Source organism: Hydra viridissima, unplaced genomic scaffold (genome assembly GCF_058129835.1).
Source record: "Hydra viridissima isolate aposymbiotic clone 2 unplaced genomic scaffold, HvirCarnegie_v1 scaffold_8, whole genome shotgun sequence".
NCBI lineage: Eukaryota > Metazoa > Cnidaria > Hydrozoa > Anthoathecata > Hydridae > Hydra > Hydra viridissima.
The window spans coordinates 5,841,167-5,863,485 of record NW_028324307.1 but is presented as its reverse complement, the minus strand read 5'-3'; the positions used below and the strand labels follow the sequence as shown (position 1 = coordinate 5,863,485).

The window sequence follows — 22,319 nt, the reverse complement described above, 5'->3', positions numbered from 1 at the left end:
TATTTCATAGTAAAATGGGATATTTTATGGGATTTGTTTAATGAAAAATGTATTTTTTTGTTTTAAAGTTATGCGAGTTTTTTTGTTTAAATATTTCTTTTCTGTTAGATTAGGCCACTGACTTAGGAATGTTCATGACCAGGAAAGGAATATCGCCATTGATTTCTGGGACTGAAGTTACGACCATGTGCAGAATTTCAGCTCTTTTGGACCAATCCTACTACAGAGTTGCCACACTCCACCTTCACCTCCTCGCCAGGGGCCAAGGAATGGTTGAGGGAGTTGGAACTAGTTTCTGGCCATTGGCACCCTGAACATTGAGTCCGGGGTGGTCAGAAACTGGTCAAAAACCTTCCCTAGGTGAAAATAACCCCAATGCAAAATATGATACAGATTGGTCTACAACTGTGGATATGCATAGAGAACAAACAAACGGACAGACATTCATTTTTATAGCATAGATATTATTATAACATAATAATCATAGTTTTAAAAAACTTGCACATTAATACAAGACAACGATAGTTAAAATTAATAACAAAAAGTGTTACAAAATGACAATTATAAATGAAGTTACAAATAAATTTTAAAAATTTCTTACTGCAATCCTGATTTTTTCTTTAAGAGCTTGTGAAGAGTCATCTGTTAGCAGAGAATATTGATCAATATACAGATTCAAATTAACAGCTACGTCTACAATAAGAAACATTAACAGAAATTGCGTCTTAAATATCGGAATAATTTAAATAAATTCTGGAATAATAAAAAATATAAAATAAATTTTTTAAAAAAAAACAAACAAAAAAAACAAACAAAAAAAACAACAAAAACGGTTATCAGTAGCTATAATGAGCATAAAAATTAACAAAAATTAAGTATCAATAAGATTTTACTTTTGCAATTTTGTCTAATTGGACAATCAACAATTTGTTTACTAATTCCTTGGCAAAAAAGACCATTGTACTTTGGAGTTGGATTAGAGCAGTCACGGACTCTAAACTGTTTACCGCCAAGGCATGGCTGGCTGCATGATGACCAAGGAGACCACATCGACCAACTGCCTTTTACTGAAAAGTTGTTGAAAGAAGACACCTCAATTTCCCTCAGTTGTAATAATATTAAAAGTTAAAAAGTGTTTTTAAAATATATTAATACAAAAATATATTCATAAAATATATAATAACATAAAAATTATTGTAAAAATAAAAACATTAAATACTATGATGAAAAGTTTTAACTTATTTTTTAGTATCAAATATTTTTATTATAGTTTTAACATTTTACTTCTTATGTTAAAATAAAAATATTGAATGTTAAAATAATAATAGTGAAAATTAAAACAATAGTAGTGAAGATTAAAATTATGGAAAATGTAAGAACCTGGGCAAATCTGCTCATTATCACAAGTCAGAGTGTAATTACTGAAACCCATACAATTTCGACCAAAATTTGCAGGAGAAGGATTATCACAACTTCTCTTGAGAGTCTTCATTCCACCATCACATGTTTTTGACATTCCACCATCACATGTTTTTGAACATCCTAAGTCCACCCATTCACCCCACATTCCATCCACTAAAAAAAGCAGAGCATTATTCATCAATTCCACAACTTTTTCTCATAAAGTTTTATCTCTAATAAAAACAGTTATTCAATAAACCTTTCCCTACAGTATATAACAAGAAAAAACAATAGATAGGTATACTGCCAAAATTTACTATTATTTAAAGAACGAAGCACAAAATGTTTAATATCTCAATATTTATTTTCTTTTTTTGCTTTTTTTTTTTTTTTAATTCAAAGAAACAGATGGAAAATGATGAGTATAAAAATTATCAATTACTACCATATAATTTTTTTGATATCTAAAATTTTTGTGTCAATACCTGGACAATTAGTTGTAGTGCAATATTCCACTCTCATACCCACATTTGTTGCTTTTTCTGACAAAAAAATGCTACTTCTATTACCAATTCCACATGTTACAGAACATTCACTCCATGTTGCCCATACTCCTAATAAAATTATATAGCAACAAAGAACAGTCAGAATTTACAACTAAAATTGAAAAATTTCTAAAAAACTCATAATTATAAAGCACTTGGTTTTTTTTTAAAACAAACCCAAAATAGGTTTTACTCCAAAACAAATAGAATCAATTGACTTCCTTCAGCTTTTAAAATTGGTTTTTGGGTTTTAATTTCCACAAAAACTTTTCAAGAATATTTTTAATATAATATTTTTAGTAAACAAAAAAAATCATGATGAGGAGCGTCAGAAGCTCAGATCAAACTAAGTATATTTTTTTAAATTTTAACAAGAAATGTACAAATGCTTGTGGGTGCCTAGATTTCTTTCTTTGTTAAGTTAAACTATTTAAGTAGCTTTTCCCATCCACCATGCACGAGGAAAGGTACCAGGAATTCAAAAAACTATCCCTTAAGAAGGAGAACCAGCAAGGAAAATCAAAGTTAATTTCAAAAGCTTTTTAAATCCTCTTAAGGCTGTAATTATACTAAACAACTTTTTTCAAAATTAAGAATATCTTCCAATTTGGTATTCAATGTTTTATTAATACTTGGTTCATCATATCTGGGTTTAAATTTCAATTGGAGGCCGTTTTATATATAAAAGATATCCTTGTAGCTATTGTTTCAAAATAATCATACACCATTTGATTAATTGGTGTTTGATGCTGTTGTATCATAGCATAGTGGCCTTATCCTGTTAAGTGTTGATTATTAAGCAATTTGTAAACAGCAACAGCTTGTTGTCATCCAGTATCAGCTTCTATTTGTGGTAATGTCAAAGAAGCTTTCTGCCTCAATGAACTATGACAGCATCTTAACTAGATTTTTTGAATCTTCTTTAAAATTTTCTGTTGCATTTTTCAAACATTCTTAGGAATCAATTTAATTAATGATCTGTTTATACCCATATTTTGTAGACAGTATTGTTGTCATTAATTTTGGTTCATTTAAACACTGCAACAACAAGTATGGTTGACATGAATCTCATGCCCTTCTTGCTTATTTGTGTCTTTGACAGTTCAGCTTCCATTTGATGAAAATCTTAACAAACTTCACTTCACTCTCTAATTTTGGTAGTAAATCTTCAATGCTGCTGCTATTATTTCTGGAATCATCCAATAGAACAAATTCATCTGAGAAGTTTACAGATCTAATACCTTATTTCTAGAAAATACATTCCCCTATCATGTTAATGAAAAATTTCAAACTTATTTGCTTCTTCCAGTTCAGTATTACTGAATTGTTTTCTTTTAACAGATTTGATTCTTGTTTTTCTTCTTTTTTCCATATTATTATTTTTCTTATTTTTTAATACTATTATATTCTATATAGTACTTAAAATCAATTATACAGATCCAGGTCAATCTTTTTAAATTTGCAAATTTAAGAATACTTCATCTTCTTCAACTACCATCATAGCAAATACATTTGAATACACAATATCAATGGCATTATTGAATAAAGAAACAATTACTTTTTTCTTCTCTGAGCCAGCCTTTTCTTGGAATATTTTGCTTCTTGCTTTTTCTGCACAAAGCTTCTCATTAATTGATATGTAGATTTTTTTTGGTAGCAATTTACACTTTTTCCTAGAAAATAAGAACTTGATGTATTTTTTATGTCTCAATTTTTTGTAAACTGAGTTTTACTAAATGTATGCTTTAGAATAGTACGCCCACAAACTTGTTTGGTAGAGAGTAACTTTCTTCCAACTGTTAAGAAAAATTACCAACAAGATTAATTTTATCTCTCAACCTAATTTTTAAAAACATCTCAAAAGCTTAATATTTCACAATAACTGCTTCGCATAATAAATTTTCCAATTTTTTAAAGCTTTTTTTGTACCAATCACTTTTAAGTTTTCATCACATATCTTTTTTACTCATTAGTATTTATTTTTTCAAATTTTTGTCTTATTCATCCTATAAAAGTTTATCAGGGGAATGATCAAGTGATTGGGTGGGGTAAATCATTCTTTCAATTATAGTTTTTTTCTAATTCACTTAAATGATTCCTACAAAGTTTTGAGAAATGCTTTGGGTCATTATCTTCTTGAAAAATGTGTGATTCTCCAATTACTTGAGTTTCCTTAGGATTGGCGTTATTTACTAAAGTCCCCTAATTTACTAAAGTCTTTAAACAATAACAACAGTAATATTACCACCAAAACAACTTCACACCATGATACTACCTCCATCATGATTTATAGGTGCATAACACACTGTTTTGTTACCCCATTCACCAACTTATCTTCGATCAAATACTTTTCTCTTCTAACCAGAAATTTGAAACTTTAACTCATTAGTCCTACGAACATGTTTCCGATCATCAACAGTCGATTGTTCATGCTGTTTTGCCCACTGGATCTTCTCAGGAAATCTTCATACTATTTGTAATTTCTGAGGCAGTTAATTGTCTATTTCTGTTCCTAGTGGCAGCAATTTTCCTTTCTTCTGTAGCAGAAGTCCTGATCATTTCCAATTGTTTCTGATAATATTCCATAACATTGGAGTAGAAATTTTAAATTTTTTTGCAATTTGTCCCGATAAATATTTTTTTTGTCACACTGTAAATATTCCCAAGTGTATTTCTACTGATAATTGACGTTCTCTTGCTATTTTTTATTTAAAAATATCAACTTTAATAAAAGTAACAAAACTACAATTTTTATTGAACTTCACAAAATGACAGAGCATAACTTTAAAAAGATAGCAGAACTTAAAAAAGATAGCAGAACTTAAACTTTTGAAATGTAATACTAAGGTATTGTTAGACGTTTGTGTTTCTTATAATTTAAAACTATAACATGAATACTGGTCTTGAAAATCACAGACATTATCATGGTTTATATAAAGAATATGCTCAGGGAAAGAAACCATAGACACCCTATTAGGATAATATGAAAGCATATATTGATAAAGGATTTCTTTTTAGCATTTTTTTACTTATCTATCTACATTTACATTACCTTGATTTAGCAATATTACAAAAATATTGCACACACACATAGAATGCACAAAGTGAATCATAGGGTGCAATATAGAATATACTGTAGTGTCTAACTATTTATATATTCATAAATTGGCTGAGGTTCTTAAATTAATCAACAGTTTGATAAGAGGACAGAATTCTGCATCAAAGTCAAGGTCAACACTTTGTTTTTAAAAATATCATTTAAAAAAATTGCAAATTTTTCTAAAACAGTATTTAAAAAAAAATAATAATAATAAAAACTACATTACTAAACTTGGAATTAAGCTGGGACTTAACTAATCTTAGAAGATAATAAATGAGTAGAAGTACCTTTGCGAGTAGTAGTTTCAACACAGTGTCTGAAATCAGTAAGATTACTGGAACACCATCCAAAATTTTTAGTTGTATTACAAATGCGTGTTCTGTTAGCGAAACCATCACCACATGAAACATTACACTGTGACCAAATACTCCATTGAGTGCAAACATCTAATGGGTTTGATACTTTAATGAATTTAAGCAAGTAATAAAAAGAAGTTCTATTGATGAAAATAACAATTAAAAAATCCATAAAAAAAAACCCTATAAAATGCTAACTAAAATCAATCTGGTTTATTAGTTAAAAACTAATGTAACAATGAAACTATAAAGATGATCCTATACTCTTATTCAATAAACCATTTTTATATAAATTTAATCATAAAATTAAAGAGGATTTCACATAAAAAATTTCACATATGAAAAATAATGTTTTTAGCTTTTCTATGTTTTTTATTTATTTTTTCTATGTTTTTTAAACTTTAATCTCTATCTTTTACCTTCACAAGTTTTATTTTCAAAACACTCCTTTACTTCAGTGCCGTTGCCAAAGCACTGTTCTACATCATTTGATACATTGCAATCTCGAGTTCTGTTCATAAATCCATAACCATATGAAACATTACAACTTGACCAAGAGCTCCATTTTCCACAAGAAGCTAAAATTATGCAATAAATTTAAGACATAAATATGTGCAATCAATTAAATATGTGCAATTAATTAAAATATAAAGGTTTTGAGCTAATTGAAGTAACATAATAAAAGGAACATGAAAAAAATCAATAAAAATAAAGCTGACACTTTTAGATGGTAAAAACAATCTTAGTTAAAAAATGATAGATTGAAATGAATAGAAAAAAAAATTTCCAGCAAATCTCACATTTGCTCCAATACTCTTAATAAACTAATCTTCTTTTTAAAAATAAGTTATTTCATTCAAATGCAGCTAAAATATTTCATTTTTCAGTTGTATAACCTTTCTTCACCATTTAACTAAATGAAATGGTGTGTTTCAATGTTTTTAGATTTTCAGAATTCTAATTTTTTTATTATTTGGAAAATATTCTAAAACTTTTCTTAATAGGATCAGCAGTTACCACTACATGTTTTTTCAGATAAATTCACCTTATCAGTTTTTCACTGGAGCACCATTCAAAACCATTTATTAGGTTACAAATGCGTGATCGCTTAGTGAAGCCATCACCACATTGTATAGTAATGATTGGTTCTATTGTATATAAACATTTAAAATAATGACTGTCTCATACTTCTACTCAGAACAAACTTACTTCAAAGGTTGTAATTTTAAGAAATTGTGAAAAAAGGGGTGAGAAACTGAGAATAACTAACAATTATAAAACAAATTAAACAACATATTTACAAAAAAAAAAAAAAAAAAAAAAAAAAAAAGCTACCATACTATTTTTAAAACATTTAAAATTTTTGAGAAATGAATTTTGCACCAAAAGATAATTGAAAAAAAACCTTTCTATTGATAAAAAATAACTAAAAAAACTTTGACTATCTTTTACCTTCACAAGTTTTATTTTCAAAGCACATTTTTACTTCAGTACTGTTGCCTAAACAATGTTCAACATTTGATACATTACAATCTCGAGTTCTGTTCATAAACCCATAGCTATATGAAATATTACAACTTGACCAGGAGCTCCATTTTCCCCAAGAAGCTAAAAATATGCAATTGAAAAAATTTTAAAGAACTAGACTATTTAAATATAAATCAAACCAAAAGAAAAACAAAGTATTTGAATTTGTTCAAACTTTTAATAAAACTTGAATGAAATATTTTTAATTCAATAAAAATCATTATTTGAATTCACAGTAGAATTAAAATAAAATGAACCCCAACTAAATTTACTAAATTTTGCCAACTTATATTTTCTGTAAAAAAAACTTTTTTATTATTTAAGTTTTTTTTTATTCAAATAAAGATAGTCAGGATGAATTTCTCATGATCAAACTCAAATTTGTTGATTTTGTAAAATTAACTAAAGTTGAAGCACTTCTAAAATCAAGTTGTAAACTTAACCTTGATTTTAAAAATTGATTAAAACTGGCTTTATTTTTTGGCTATCATTAAAATTTTTTTTTTTAATTTCATAACAAGTTGGGTTTACTATCTAACAATAACTTACAACAAAAAACAAAAAAAAAATAATTATTTTTTATATGTTATTTTTCCAAAAATCTCCCGCATTTGTTTTTAGGCAATATGTAGCATTATACTGTGAATGTGCATATTAATTTTTTTAATTTATTTTATTTAAATTTAAATTTTACATTATTCATTGTAAATTTTCTCTCTCTTTGTGTAACTGGAATAAGTTGAAGGTAAATCAAGATCTTTTATTTTAATTCATCACATAAACTCAATAAATTAGTAGTAGTATTCTTTTATAAAACCATTAAATATTCGAGTAATTAAAGTCACAGAATATTAAGTTCTCAATTTAAACTGAACCATAACTAGCTCAAAGATCAACAAAATCAAGTTGTAAACTCAACCTTGATTTTAGAAGTTGATTAAAACTGGGTCTTATTTCTGGCTCTTTTTGAAAAATCTTTTTTTTTCATCTGTAAAATTGAATTTAATTATTTAATTCTACAGAAATAGTATACAGCCTCTGATCAAATTATCAGCCCACATTACTTTTTTTATATTTTTTGTCATTCGGGTAGTAAAACTTGCTTTGTTTTTTTTTTTTTTAAAAATACAGAAATAAATTTTATATCTATATAAAATATGATTACTTTCTAACATAAAATACAAAAAAAAATTATAAGCAAATGCTTAATATCATAAATTCTCAATATTTTGTTGATCCTCCTATTTTTTATCACCACATGAAGACAATTTGACAAATTCATTATGTGATTTTTGGTCTTGAAAATCACAGACATTATCACGCAGCTGATAATGTCTGTGATTTTCAAATTTGTGAAATTTAGACATCTGTGGCTTTTCCCGAATAACAAAAATTGGAGATTTTCATGGGCTTTATTTTTTCAAAACTTGTTTTTTTTATTAAGAAATATGAAGGTTTTCATTATTTTAAAAAAAAGAAAAAAAAAAAGACTAGAATACTTTAACAATGTTCAATTTTTTTCATCTGCAATAGAAACTATTTGAATGTTTTTCTGAAAAGAAAAAAAAGAAAAAAAAAACAAGTTTCCATGTCTTAATGTATCTATCTTAAAATCAGAGATTACAATAATCACAAATAAGATTAAAAAAACATATGTATATTTGTAATTATATATATCAAATATTATTCTTAATTAATCATCATTAGAGTACCTGTAAATTTCATGATAAACTTTATGTTCTGGGAAGTGCTTCTTGTATATATATTTTTGGTAAATTCCATTCCTCTGACAGATAAAGTCTCCGAGTATCTTGCTCAGAGTATCTTATTAAACTATTGAAAACTATGAGGTTTTAACAGTTATTCATAACTTTTAGAATTAGAATCTTATTCTTTTCGATGTTAAATCCTCCACATTGTCTGATTTTTTCTTAATATTTTGATTAGATACCCAAGAAAACATAACATTTTTTAGCAAAATCTCATTGAGAATAACTAATCTTGGTTAGCAGAGATATAATTTTAATCATTTTTTGTGTTAATAAATCTTTTTACTTGCCCATATCTACAAACAAAGAACGTTTTTTTCTCCAAATAATTAATAAAACCTTAGCAAAAATCAACATTGCAGTTTAAAAACTGTTCAAGCCTAAAAATGCAATATCTACTAAAATATTCAAAGTATTTCTGCTATTGTTCTCTAAAGATAAGTAACTAAATGTTTTATTATCCAATTTAAATTATCTTTTGAGGAAAAACATTTAATAACTACTTTTTAGGTGAAATCTTAAAAAAATATAAATGTTTTGAAAAATACAAAGAAAAAGTTAAATTATACTTTAGTTTTAATTACAATTTTTTTTTTGTCTAGAACTCTATTTACAGTTAAAAATTTTATAAATATACTGTGGAATGAAAGGAGAGTTTATCTGAGATAATGAGGGTAGATAAAGTTGATAATGAACTAATTTCAAATAAAAGCGTGTTTTGGATAAAAACAGTGGCAATTCCGCTAAATATATATTTACGTTTTTAAGTTTTAGTTTTGTATATAGTTCTATTTTATGAACATTTCCGCTGATTTTTGAAGTTGAATTTGAACATATGGACAAAAAGTATACCCAACTAGGATTAAAGCTATTTAAAACAAAAGGCAAGCATATTGAAAAATTCAGAAGTAAAAGTAATAAGGTTCAACAATTAATAAATGCACCAAGGCATAATCTTGATAACATATAACATTATAAAGAATATGCTCAATATGCTCAGCCTTCTACTTCTAATACCCAAATCATGCAAACTTTGTCGAACAGTGATTGTTGCTATATTTAGTTCCACCTCATTTAACTTGCTGGTAATTGCAGAACATGTTGCAAATATATATATTTATTTAAAAGATTTTTACTAGCATTCTCTTATTCCTTGGTGTTATTTTCTTTTTTTGACAAAATTTACTTTGTCTCCAAACACATAATGGGAGGCCCATTTTTCAATTTGTCTTGAATTTTTTTTTACAGTGTTTTTTGATATACCACATTTCCTTGATATTTCACTTGTATCGAGTAATGCTTATTGGTCAAATGATACTTTTTTTTTCCAAGCATTTTTTTTTTCAGAACTAATGTCTTTTTTTTCTCCCATTTTGTAATTTAGAACTTTTAATAAATGTTTTTACTAAAAATCATTTTAAAAAAATAAAAATTGGTTTCTATAAGAAAACATAACAAAATATTGAAATACTTGTTTAAAAATTCTTCAAAATTATATTATAATACAAATTTTATGTAATTAAATCACAATGGTTAACAAAAAGCATCACTACACTTAAAGAAAACATATCAAAACAATATGACAAAACATGAATTTTGTAAAATAAATAGAGGGCGCTTGTCTCCCTGCCACCCTTAAAGTAATTTTATATTCTTAAAAGCTGATTAAGTTATAAACAAAAAAATATAAATCAGTTAGAAAAAAAATTTCATTCTGATTTAAATGGCACTTAAAAAATAAAACCCTCAAAACTCTACAAAATTGATAAGTGGATAATAAGATAATAAGATAAGGTGGACTAATAACTTGATCAGGGAATGTATTTTATAAAAAGTCAGACCAACTATCTTGCTATCTATAGAGTTGTACAAAATCAACCTTGACTATATAAGTTAGATTAATGTCAAGGGCTTTTAAAAGTCCAAAAAAATAGAAAGTTTTGTATTTTTAAAGGATTTAAGTGATTTTAGTTAAAATCAATTAAGTATGATAAAAATTAAACTTAATTCAAAAGGTTAAATATAAAAAAAGGTTAACAGAAGATTCAAAAGACAAGATTTATAATAAAAGACATTTTTATTCAAGTTAAATATTTAATTCACAAAGAGAACATAGAATTTTAAAATAAGACACTGCTTACATTCAACATGGAAAGAAATTACTTCAGTATCATTCAGACATAATCTGCATAAGTGTTATTACAAAATTGATTACAATTATGGAATGATTAAATTATCAGAGTAAATTAGTTAAAAAAACCTTTTATGTCAAAGACTTTTCACATTTTTAAATTAGCCTTTTATGTTTAAAATCTTTAGGTAAAATGAATAAAATCAATATTTTAAAATATCTATATTTAACTTATTACAATACTTTTTTAATAATAAGACATTACATTAATTACTTTGCTGAAAAAATGATCTTTATTTAAATAATTTATGTAATAACTTATGTATAATTTATGTAAAATAGTTATGGAGAACTTGAAAACAGCAAACAATTACCAAGCTAGGAACAATAAAAACTAAGAGGAGACTGCTTACAATCTACAGAAAGGCAACGGATTACTTCAGTGTCTTTTCCAACACAACCAGCACAAGTTTTATTACAAGATCGTGATCTATTCATGAATTTACTGCTGTCCTGATTATAACAGGTTGACCATGGGCTCCAATTATTCCAGTTGCCTAAAAAGAAAAGATAATAACAAAAAATATATAACATGAAAAACTATAGAAATAAATATTACAGAATTGTATTTAAAAATATTTCTTTTAACACGTTATTATATTTAAAGATTGTTTAAATATATTTTTAAAGATTTACTTTTCGGAAATTTATTAATTTTAAAAACTCAATCATTATACCTTCATTTGAAATGTTGCAAGATGTAAACTCAGCGAATAAACAATTTAATGATCTTGTACTGGACTTAGTTGGATTACATAGACAATTTTTCCAAATTAAAATATCTGTAAAATAAATATAAAGTATTGTTGTTAATTCAAATAATAGTTTGAAAAAACTTAGCAAATTAATCTTTCAAACTTCATAACTCATTAATTAAAAAATTATTTTAAAAACCTTTTTGCCAAATGTCTCAGAAATTGCCAGAAAAATCTTCTGAGCTTAAGTAACAAATATTGATTATTTAGAGAATAAAATGATCAATATTAAGTTTTAAAATATAATATTTTTCATTATTTATTTTGCCTTAATGTTGTTATTTGCAAAATATATGTAAACTAATATATCTATTATTATATTTAAAGAGAAAATTTTTTATCTCATGAAACATTGAGCAATGCACAGCACAGAAAAATTTATCTGCATGATTTTTATGACTAACTTCTTTGCCTAGTTTTTTGCATAAGATGTGAGATTTTGGTTGCATTATAATAGATCTGCAAATAATCAAGACTATTTAGCTTCTGAAGCTGCAATTATCAGAAAACATTTTTTGGACATTTCTTAATTTTACAAAATCAATAATTATACCTTCCATTGAAATGTAAGATGTAGGCTTAGTGAATAAACAAGGAAATGATTTTGCACCATAATTACTCTGATCACATAGACAATCTTTCCAAGTTAGATTATCTGTAAAATGAATATTAAGTATTATTGTTAATTCAAAAAAATAGTTTGAAAATTTGGCAAATTAAGCATTTAAACTTCATAACTCATTACACAAAAAACTATTTAAAAAACTTTTCTGCCAAATGTCTCATAAATTGCCAGAAAAATCTTCTGAGCTTAAGTAACAAATATTGATTATTTAGAGAATAAAATGATCAATATTAAGTTTTAAAATATAATATTTTACATTATTTATTTTGCCTTTGTTTTATTTGCAAAATAAATGTAAACTAATATATCTATTAATATATAATTGGACAAAGTATGCCGGCACATACGCGACCTAAGACCCGTCAGAGTTGATAACAAGTCGAATGAGGATCTAGAAGATGATGAAGAGCTGTGCGTTGTGTTGCCTGAAGACGAGACAAACCAGACGCCAATGTTGCGAAGAAGCACCCGAAAAAGGATGGCACCTGAGCGATATAGTCCGTGAGGTGAAGTGGTCATTATGACCAAGGGGGAGTGTAATTATAGCGTTACTTGTGAATAATTGTGTGCGTAAAAGGAAATGTCATTATAGCGTTACTTGTAAATAATTGTATGTGTGAAAAGATTTGTGAATGCCTTATAGCATTACTTGTAAATAATTGTATTTGTGAAAAGATAAGTGTGAATGCCTAGGGAATGCCTACTTGTAAATAATTGTATGTGTGAAAAGATATGTGTGAATACCTAGGGAATTAATCTGTATATAAATTGTGTTGAATTTTACAAAGATACATCGGCCTTTACGCACAACTAAAAACGATCTTTTTTATGCGAAACTACAAGCTATTTCGGCAAAATGGCGACTAAACTTGATTTAAAGTTAATTCCAGAGTTTAGCGGAAACGATCAACAGTCAGTTGCGGAGTGGCTGGAAAAGGTTGAATTGGTATGTAAAATAATTGGTGTAACCGATCTGGCACGTGTGGTTCCTCTCCGTCTCACTGATGGTGCATTCGTAGTGTATCAACAGTTAGCAGAGACTGATAAAGAAAATTTTAAGAAAATAAAGGAGGCTTTGCTTGAAGCTTTTGCCGTTGATGCATTCACAGCCTACGAGCAGTTTGTCACGAGAAAGCTGAAACATGGAGAAGCAGTTGATGTTTATTTGGCAGAACTACGAAGATTGTCTACCCTAATTGGTGGGCTACCAGACAAAGCGATCGCGTGTGCTTTTGTTGCTGGGCTCCCCGAGGAAGTCCGACGGATGCTGAGATCGAGTTCTCGTATGGACGATCTTACAACTGTTCAAATACTTGCGCGAGCAAGGACTCTGATGATCGAGGAACGGAACAACGGGATGGTGGAAAAATTTGCTGTAGCTGCAATGAAAAGTGATGATCCGAGGTTGCTAGAAGATAAAACGCAATCAGTGTGCTATGAGTGCAAACTTCCCAATCACTTTGCGAGAGATTGTCATTTAAGAAGACATAATTATCGAAACAAGTCAAGTAGAAGAAGGGAGTCAAGCGATGTGCTGTGTTACTCGTGTCAAGAGTATGGACACATGTCAAGAATGTGTCCAAAAAACGGAGTGAGGGAGAAGACGTCTGCGCCAGTTCTCTCCCTAAACAATCAATAATGGCGTTACCTACCATGCTCTTGGATGTTAACGGTGTATTTCAGGATGTGCTAATTGACTCAGGATGTACCTACTGCATCATCTATAAAAAATGTGCGACAAAAATAACGAAGAAAGAAGTTAGCGTGGTAACTGTAAATGGACAACAACAGCAGTGCGAAGGTGTTAGCCAAACTCGAATCACCGCCCCAAATGGAAATACAGTGTGTGTGGAAGCACTTGTGGTCAATTTCAAACCACTGGGTTTTTGTTTCATAATGGGTATGAATGGAATAGTGGCACTTGGTGGAGTATCGATTTCTGCAACACGGAATGTTTGTTTTATGAAAAAAGAAGCATGTTTACTTGGTCTAAAAAGCGATTTATTAATAGATGTTCATGATATGAATATAACGGCTCAGGATTTCACAGCTTCATTTGAAAAGAAAAATAGAGAATGGATAATTGCTTGGAAATGGAATACCAAACCTGAAAATCTCGTGAATAGAATTGTTGAATATACCATCCCCATCGGCATAAAACACGATTACGAAAAAGAAATTGAAGGGTGGATAGAGAAAAAATGGCTGCAAAAGTACGAAGCGAAAAAACACGGTCCAGTAAAAGGTTTGGTTCCACTTATGGCAGTGGTGCAGCAAAACAAAGGGAAAGTGCGACCAGTGTTAGACTTCAGGGAGTTGAACACGTTTATTGAACCATTTACGGCGAACACGGATGCATGTGCTGACAAACTTCGAGACTGGAGACGGCTTGGAGAAAATATTTCAATTATTGATTTATCTTCGGCCTACATGCAACTCAAAATCAGCGAGGAACTCTGGGCTTACCAAACTGTTGTGTTCCGTGGACAGAGGTTTTGTTTAACACGTTTGGGATTTGGCCTGAACGTTGCGCCCGTCATTATGAAAGCAGTTTTGGACAAAGTTCTATCGCAAGACGAAAAGATCTGGAAGGGAACATCATCATACATTGATGATATTCTTGTAAATGAAGACATCGTATCAGTTCGCAGTGTACTTGATCATTTGGATATGTATGGATTACATTGTAAGCCGGCGGTTCGTGTGTCCGAAGGGGCGAGAGTTCTAGGATTACAAGTTGGGATTGAAAATAAGAAGTTATTTTGGAAGAGAGACAACGATTTTGGTGAAATTCCAAGTTCTCTAACGAGGCGAAAAATCTTCTCTTTATGTGGAAAAATGACAGGGAATCTTCCAGTTTGTGGTTGGTTGCGTGTAGCTTCGTCATTTGTTATAAGGACGGCAAACGCCCTAACGAAAACATGGGATGAGAAGATACAATGCGAATTTGTTGAAAAAATGGTGAACGATATGGTAAAAAGAACACGTAACAACGATCCTGCCAAAGGAGTTTGGAATGTTTATGGCAACGAGGCAACAGTGTGGGTGGATGCTAGTTCACTAGCGCTAGGTGTGAGTATTGAAGTTGATGGCAATATAATTGAAGACGCTTGTTGGCTAAGAAAAGATGATACAACACATATAAACATGTCTGAACTCGATGCAGTAATCAAAGGACTAAACATGGGTCTCAATTGGAAGATGAATGTCTTGCATATTTGCACTGATTCGAAAGCAGTATTACATTGGGTCACCGATGCACTGACTGGAAAATCCAGATTGAAGACAAAGGCTTCAAACGAAATGCTGATTAGAAGACGGCTTCAAACCATTACGAATATTGTGGACGAATACAAACTCAGAGTGGATATTAAACTAGTACCCTCGGAGTCTAACTTAGCCGATGTACTTACTCGAGTGCCTGGAAGTTGGTTGAAAATGATCAATAAGCCCACTGAACTTGCTGCAGGTGGAACGATTAGTGCTTCTCTATCTCCCAAAGAAATAAACCATGTTCATAAGTCCACGGGACATTATGGTGTGAAGAGAACATTGTATTTTGTTCGTAGAATTAACCCATCAGTAAGCAGGGAAGAAGTCAGGCAAGTGGTTGAAAAATGTGTAGCCTGCCAATCAATTGATCCAAGTCCGATAAAGTGGCCGAAAGGGAAGATTGAAGTAAAAGGGACGTGGCAACGGCTTGGTATGGATATAACTCATTATGAGGGGCAACATTTTCTTACCCTGATTGACTGTGGGCCTTCACGATATGCAATATGGCGCCATCTTAAAGACCAAACTAGTGCATGTGTCATTCAGGAACTAAACGCAATCTTTCTTGAACGAGGCGGTCCAAACGAAATACTGACGGATAATGATACAGCATTTCGAAGCACATTATTTTCACAATTTATGAACAAATGGAACGTTAAACTTCGCTTCAGGTGCGCTTACGTTCCTTCAGGGAATGGAATTGCAGAACGGTGCCATCGAACAGTGAAAAGAACGGCGAAGAGAGTTCCGTGCAGCATACCCGAGGCAGTTTATTGGTATAACGTCAACCCAAAAGACTGTTGTAAGTCATCTACAGCACCCGCAAATAAATTATACCATTACGAAATAAGAGTTAGAGGAATTGACGACGATAAAAACGCATATGAACCTCATGAGAAGATCACCAACAAGTTTAAACTTGGCGATGAAGTATGGGTAAAGCCCCCGGACAACCGATGTGACTCTCAATACAAGATTGGGCGAGTTACAGGAATCATTTCGGAGCAAACGGTTGAAGTGGACAAAGTATGCCGGCACATACGCGACCTAAGACCCGTCAGAGTTGATAACAAGTCGAATGAGGATCTAGAAGATGATGAAGAGCTGTGCGTTGTGTTGCCTGAAGACGAGACAAACCAGACGCCAATGTTGCGAAGAAGCACCCGAAAAAGGATGGCACCTGAGCGATATAGTCCGTGAGGTGAAGTGGTCATTATGACCAAGGGGGAGTGTAATTATAGCGTTACTTGTGAATAATTGTGTGCGTAAAAGGAAATGTCATTATAGCGTTACTTGTAAATAATTGTATGTGTGAAAAGATTTGTGAATGCCTTATAGCATTACTTGTAAATAATTGTATTTGTGAAAAGATAAGTGTGAATGCCTAGGGAATGTCTACTTGTAAATAATTGTATGTGTGAAAAGATATGTGTGAATACCTAGGGAATCAATCTGTATATAAATTGTGTTGAATTTTACAAAGATACATCGGCCTTTACGCACAACTAAAAACGATCTTTTTTATGCGAAACTACAATAATAAAAAGATTTTTTTTTTCTTTGGAAACACTGAACAATCACAGCACAGGAAGATTTATCCACATGATTTTTATGACCATCTTATTTGCCTGGTTTTTTTAAAAATAAGATTTGAGATTTTGATTGCATTAGAATAAGTCTGCAAATATTGAAGATTATTTAGCTAATTCTTAAGCTACAATTATCATAAATATAATACTGTAAAATTTAAATGATTAAAAAATTTGTCAATTTTTTAAAGGAATTATGCAATGTGGTAAAAATCAATGATCATAAAGAGTACCACTTGAACAGATATCTGACTGGTCGCCATTTCTTACACAGCACCCTCTTGTTCTATTCATTGCCCCATACCCACATGTTGTGTTACAAGTTGACCAATTACTCCATTGTTCTAAAGTGCCTAAAAGTAATAAATAATTGTTTTAGTATTTTTAAGAAAAAACTATTAAACCTTAGCCATATATAATTTTATATATGCTTTGTAATCATAAATATTTCTTTAACAAATTTTTTTTTTTCGACTTATATCAACATGTTTTGTAAAATTTAAATAACTTTCAATGTGTTTCACTTTCAATGTGTTTCACCCATAGAAAGTTATTGAAATTTTATTTATTGTGTGGAATTGTTACTGAACATCTTTATTTATATCTTTTTCAGTAGCGACTCCAAAAATCTTTTTATGCATTTGCTAATGGGGAACTAAGCGTTTTACTAGAGCAAGTATTAAATTAATTAGAGAAAAAAAAAATTAAATTTATTGGGGGATGCTATGGAGGTGCAATTACTTTTCCTAGGGGAGCTTCAACACCCTCTAGCGTCCCTCTGGCGCCGCCAAGGATCTTTCTTAAGAATTTACGAAAAAATTCTTGAATGATATACCGTGGTGTGACCAAAGTCCTATGCTTTAAGAAAGTCCTAATTTTTGTATATATAAAATAAACATTTGGGGAATAAAATAATTTAGTTATTTTAACTAGCTAGATATCAAGTAATTTTTAAAAAAATTTTTTGTTGATAGCATAATTACATCTGTTGTAACTAGAAACTTCATTGTCTTTGTTTTTCCGTTGTCAACAAATCATAAATGAAGTTCAAATTTCTCTATCAGTAATTTTAAATAAATCAAATTTTAAATAATTTATATAACCCGCATAAAAATTTATAAATATTCATAAAGGTTTTTCACATACCATTTCACTTTTTGTTTCAGCATTTCAAGATATCGCGCAATATTGCTGTTTAGTTAAATTTAATTTTAGTTAATTTAAATCAAACAGCAATATTGCTCGATATTTTGAAATCATGAAACAAAATTAATTTATCCGTAAAAAGTTCTATACCAGTAAACTTTGATTTGTCTTAAAAGAATTTCATAAAAATTTGAGCTTTTTTTAAATGTTCGTTATTAACGGAAACGCAAATAAGCACTTTTCTCTTCTTCTTTTCTTCAACAGTGGGCTTATCGTACTGTATCGGGGCAAATGGACTGATGACAATGCTTGATTATAAAAAACCGAAATGACGTTTACCAATAAATCCATCAAAGTCCATTTGTCAAGACTCAAAGTTGTAACTCCTCCACAATTAAAAAGTCTATTCTTCAATTTTGATAACACGCGCAGTCTACTTTTAATGAGTATATTAAAGCTGTTTATAAATAACAAGGGTGCGTTTTGCAAAAGTTAAACACTATCAAATATATTTGTCTTTTTCTTAACGAAAATTTAGAAAAAGACGAAAGTTAAAAAAAAAGAAATATATAGTTAACGTAGCGATTTTTTATTCAAACTTTGTTTTATTACAGCGTCTTATTAATGAATGATTTATTACAGCGTCTTATTAATGAATGATTTATTTTTTACTTAGAATTCAACGTTTTGCGACTTTAATATCTTGATTATTTAATTGGTATTATAAAAGAATAATACTACCAAAAAAGTATAAGTGAAATGAATTAAAATAAAGATCTTGATTTATATATCTTTAAAGAAATATCCCATTACAGTATTGTCATTATTCATATTGTCCCACTAAAGTATTTTTCTTATTTTTTACCAAGAAAAAAAAAACATTAAGATACTACTGCCCAAAAAAGGTAGTCCTGTCTTATAAAACCAATTGTACCATGAGGGGTAATAACCAGTAAAACTATATGGCATAGCTCAGCAACAAAGAACTTCATCAGTGAAAAAATGTCTAAGTTTACAAACGAATTATAGACAATAAAGTTAACGAAAGTCAAGAAAAAGACAAATATATTGCATATTTAAAAGTGTTAAACTTTTACAAAATCACAAAATCACAAATTGAGCATATTGAGAGAAAATGCATAAAAAGGTTCATAACAAGACTGTTGAATCTTTCATAACAAGATTTTTAAATTATTGTAGAAGAATTACTGTAGAAATGTTTACTGTAACAGAATTTATTTATTTCTTTAAAACCTATTGCATCATGAGAGGTAACAACCCGTTAAATTACATGGCACAGCTCAGCAACAAAGAAATGCATCGGTGAAAACATGCGTAATTTTGTAAATAAGTCGGAGGATTTTCATCACTTCCTGCCTATAACAGAAAACGTTATAGGATTTGAGCCAATAAGTCTAGATAAGAACTTAAAGTTGCAGCTTAGAAATTAGTTTTTCTACGATTGCACCTGACTATGATAAGCTTGTGCTAAAGTCTTTCTTTTTTGAGGCATGTTATTTTGACAGTTTTTAGTGAATCTCTCTCATCGTTGAGGCTAACAAAAACAAAGTCGCGAAGATTAGATCTTACATCTTTATTGATCATCAACATCATTTATGTGGCGTACAGAAGAATATAATTGCTTGGGTCTGCTTATCAGAGTACTTACTATTATTAAGTTTGTAAAGCTCAAGAGCTGAGAGTTTTGATGCAATTCTAATAAGATGTGTGTACAGCTAATATCAATATGAAAAAAATGTTAAAATGTTTTGAATGCTCCCTTTGTTGCAAGAAAAAAACTCAAGAAATCAAAAACTCACACTAATTGTCTTGATCTGTTTTTGGTATGGTGCCCAACTATAATGCAATAAGAAATAAAAAAGTACTATAATCAAATTAATAAAATGTCAATCGTCTTAAACATTCTTACGTTGATTTTACTTTAGATCTTCTAAACCTCATTCTATTCTTTACATTTTATTCTCTCACATTTCCAGTCATTATAAATTTTGAGTTACGTTATAGTCAAAAAATTTTATTTTGAGGACTGGATTTTGTACAATTTTTATCAATCAATGTAATACTTTACAAAATACGTGAAGAACGTTAAAGGTAGTAAAAACTATTATGGGTATCGAAATACGAAAACTTACGAGCACTAAAAGCAAAAACATCAAAAAAAAACAAAAAAAAAAACATACCCAAATTAAAAGTACAAACATTTTCATTTTATTTTCTGTTATTTTTTTCAAAAATGGATATGTCTTTAGGCAAAATGTAGCATTTTACCTTGAATGTACTCGTATATTTTTAAATTGAAATTTTACAATATTCTTTTAAAATGAAGACGAATTTAAATATATTTTTTAAACATATATAAATCAAGATCTTCACTTTAATTCATTTGACTTTAGTAGTAAAATTATTATTTTATAATACCAATCAAGTATTCGAGTAGTTGAAGATGCAAAACGTTGAATTCTCAATTTAAACTGAACCATAATGAGCTCAAAGTTCGGTCAGTAAAAAATAAATCATTCATAAATCAGACGCAGTAATTAAACAAATTTTGAATAAAAATTTGCTGTATTTTGTAAATATAGCTAATATATATTGGGTTTTTAACAAGTCTCTGTTTAAAAGAAATGTTTGTAAGAAATATGTGTCTCATAACATAGGTGCCGAAACTTCAAGGTCTTTGACCCTTTGCACTTGATGACTATATGTCGAAATGATAATTTCTTTCATAAACCTGTTGACGACTAATAAGGCGACTGTAGGTCGTCTTACGTACATGTTATTTGAATTTCAGTTTACGTTGTATCTTTTTTTTAATTTACTTTTAAATAGATTTAATTCAAAATCTACAATTTTTACTTGAAATTGCAACAGGTAGGATGGAGCAAGAGATATATCCGGAGGGCAAAGGGTTAAAATGTGCACACACAGTAATAAAGATGATCAAGCAGGCACAAAACGTTCGAGATCTCATTTAGGTGTTTTATTGAAGTCCGACTAAGCGATGACAAGATGACGTATTAAAAACCTAATAGGTATCTGAGAATTTTCTTCGTAAACACACATAGACATATAAACCGTCATTTATAAAAGAAAAGGTTGTAAAAAAAAAAAAAAAAAAAAAAAAAAAATGCTTAATTGGTAAATTTTTAGGTGACACGCCGGGGCAGTTTATGAACCCTCCTAAACTTTGCCTTTATCTTGGTAATTAATAAAAAAATTTCAGAAATCAAAGCTGGATTGAAGCTTAAGTACAACTGTTTGAAATCTGAAATAAATTCAAATGAATGCATCTCGGACTTCGAAACGTTGAATATGGAGAATAAACGTTTTAAACTTAAGTAAAACAACGGTTTCCCACACCGATGTTAAAAAAAAACTGCATTCATCACAGAAAACTCACGTATATGTAAGTAAAGCGAAGAAAATCTATTCCTTAAAATTTAAAAACAAAAGAAGAACTATCAAAAGAAAAAAATAGAATCACAAAAAATATCATTAATTGGTGAGCAATGCCAGGATATAGTTCTGATATCAGATCTTCGTTACAAGTGCATCATTTATTAATCGATAGAAGACATACAAGCCCCTACTCATTGCATTATTACGAGAAATACTTATTACGACTGAAGAGTTTACTACACCACATAAACAATGATTTTTCATAGAAAATGAAATTTAAACTGTGGATTTTTCATATATATAATTTAACTGAGCAAAAAATTTTCTAAATTTAAATATTTTAATATTTATATTACACAAAAATTTTATATATGAAAATATTTATACATCATAAAACTTGTTGAGAAATAACAATCTATGTCAAATCCGAGCCAGGAAAATGTCTTTCATTTCCCTACATCTTACTCATCTCAACGAGTTAATATCCAGACCCATTTCTAAAATAAAATGTTTAAATATATAGTAAAAAAACAGAACGGTGATAAAACATTTAAGTTGTATAAAGATAATTTAGTTATTTCATATATAAGAATAAAAAAACGTGAAACAAAAAAAGAACTAA

General features: G+C 29.3%; 1 protein-coding gene and 1 long non-coding RNA gene across 2 annotated transcripts in view; both read right to left on the bottom strand.

Annotated features, from left to right (window-relative positions):
* The window catches only part of LOC145186595 (uncharacterized), a 191,770-nt gene that overhangs the window by 34,264 nt on the left and 135,187 nt on the right, over positions 1 to 22,319 (bottom strand). The window contains exons 75-85 of the mRNA XM_090094555.1: positions 12,617 to 12,804; positions 12,198 to 12,299; positions 11,567 to 11,671; positions 11,243 to 11,386; positions 6,855 to 7,010; positions 5,822 to 5,980; positions 5,334 to 5,507; positions 1,887 to 2,015; positions 1,381 to 1,575; positions 894 to 1,067; positions 602 to 693 (exon numbers count right to left, since the gene is read on the bottom strand). Coding sequence (XP_089950681.1) covers positions 602 to 693; positions 894 to 1,067; positions 1,381 to 1,575; positions 1,887 to 2,015; positions 5,334 to 5,507; positions 5,822 to 5,980; positions 6,855 to 7,010; positions 11,243 to 11,386; positions 11,567 to 11,671; positions 12,198 to 12,299; positions 12,617 to 12,804 — 1,618 coding nt within the window. The remainder of the gene's footprint in view (positions 1 to 601; positions 694 to 893; positions 1,068 to 1,380; positions 1,576 to 1,886; positions 2,016 to 5,333; positions 5,508 to 5,821; positions 5,981 to 6,854; positions 7,011 to 11,242; positions 11,387 to 11,566; positions 11,672 to 12,197; positions 12,300 to 12,616; positions 12,805 to 22,319) is intronic.
* LOC149884733 (uncharacterized) lies at positions 19,380 to 20,704 on the bottom strand. Its single transcript, XR_016454779.1, has 3 exons — positions 20,479 to 20,704; positions 20,098 to 20,134; positions 19,380 to 19,654 (listed from the first exon to the last, which is right to left on the bottom strand). It is a non-coding gene; the product is annotated as an uncharacterized LOC149884733 (long non-coding RNA).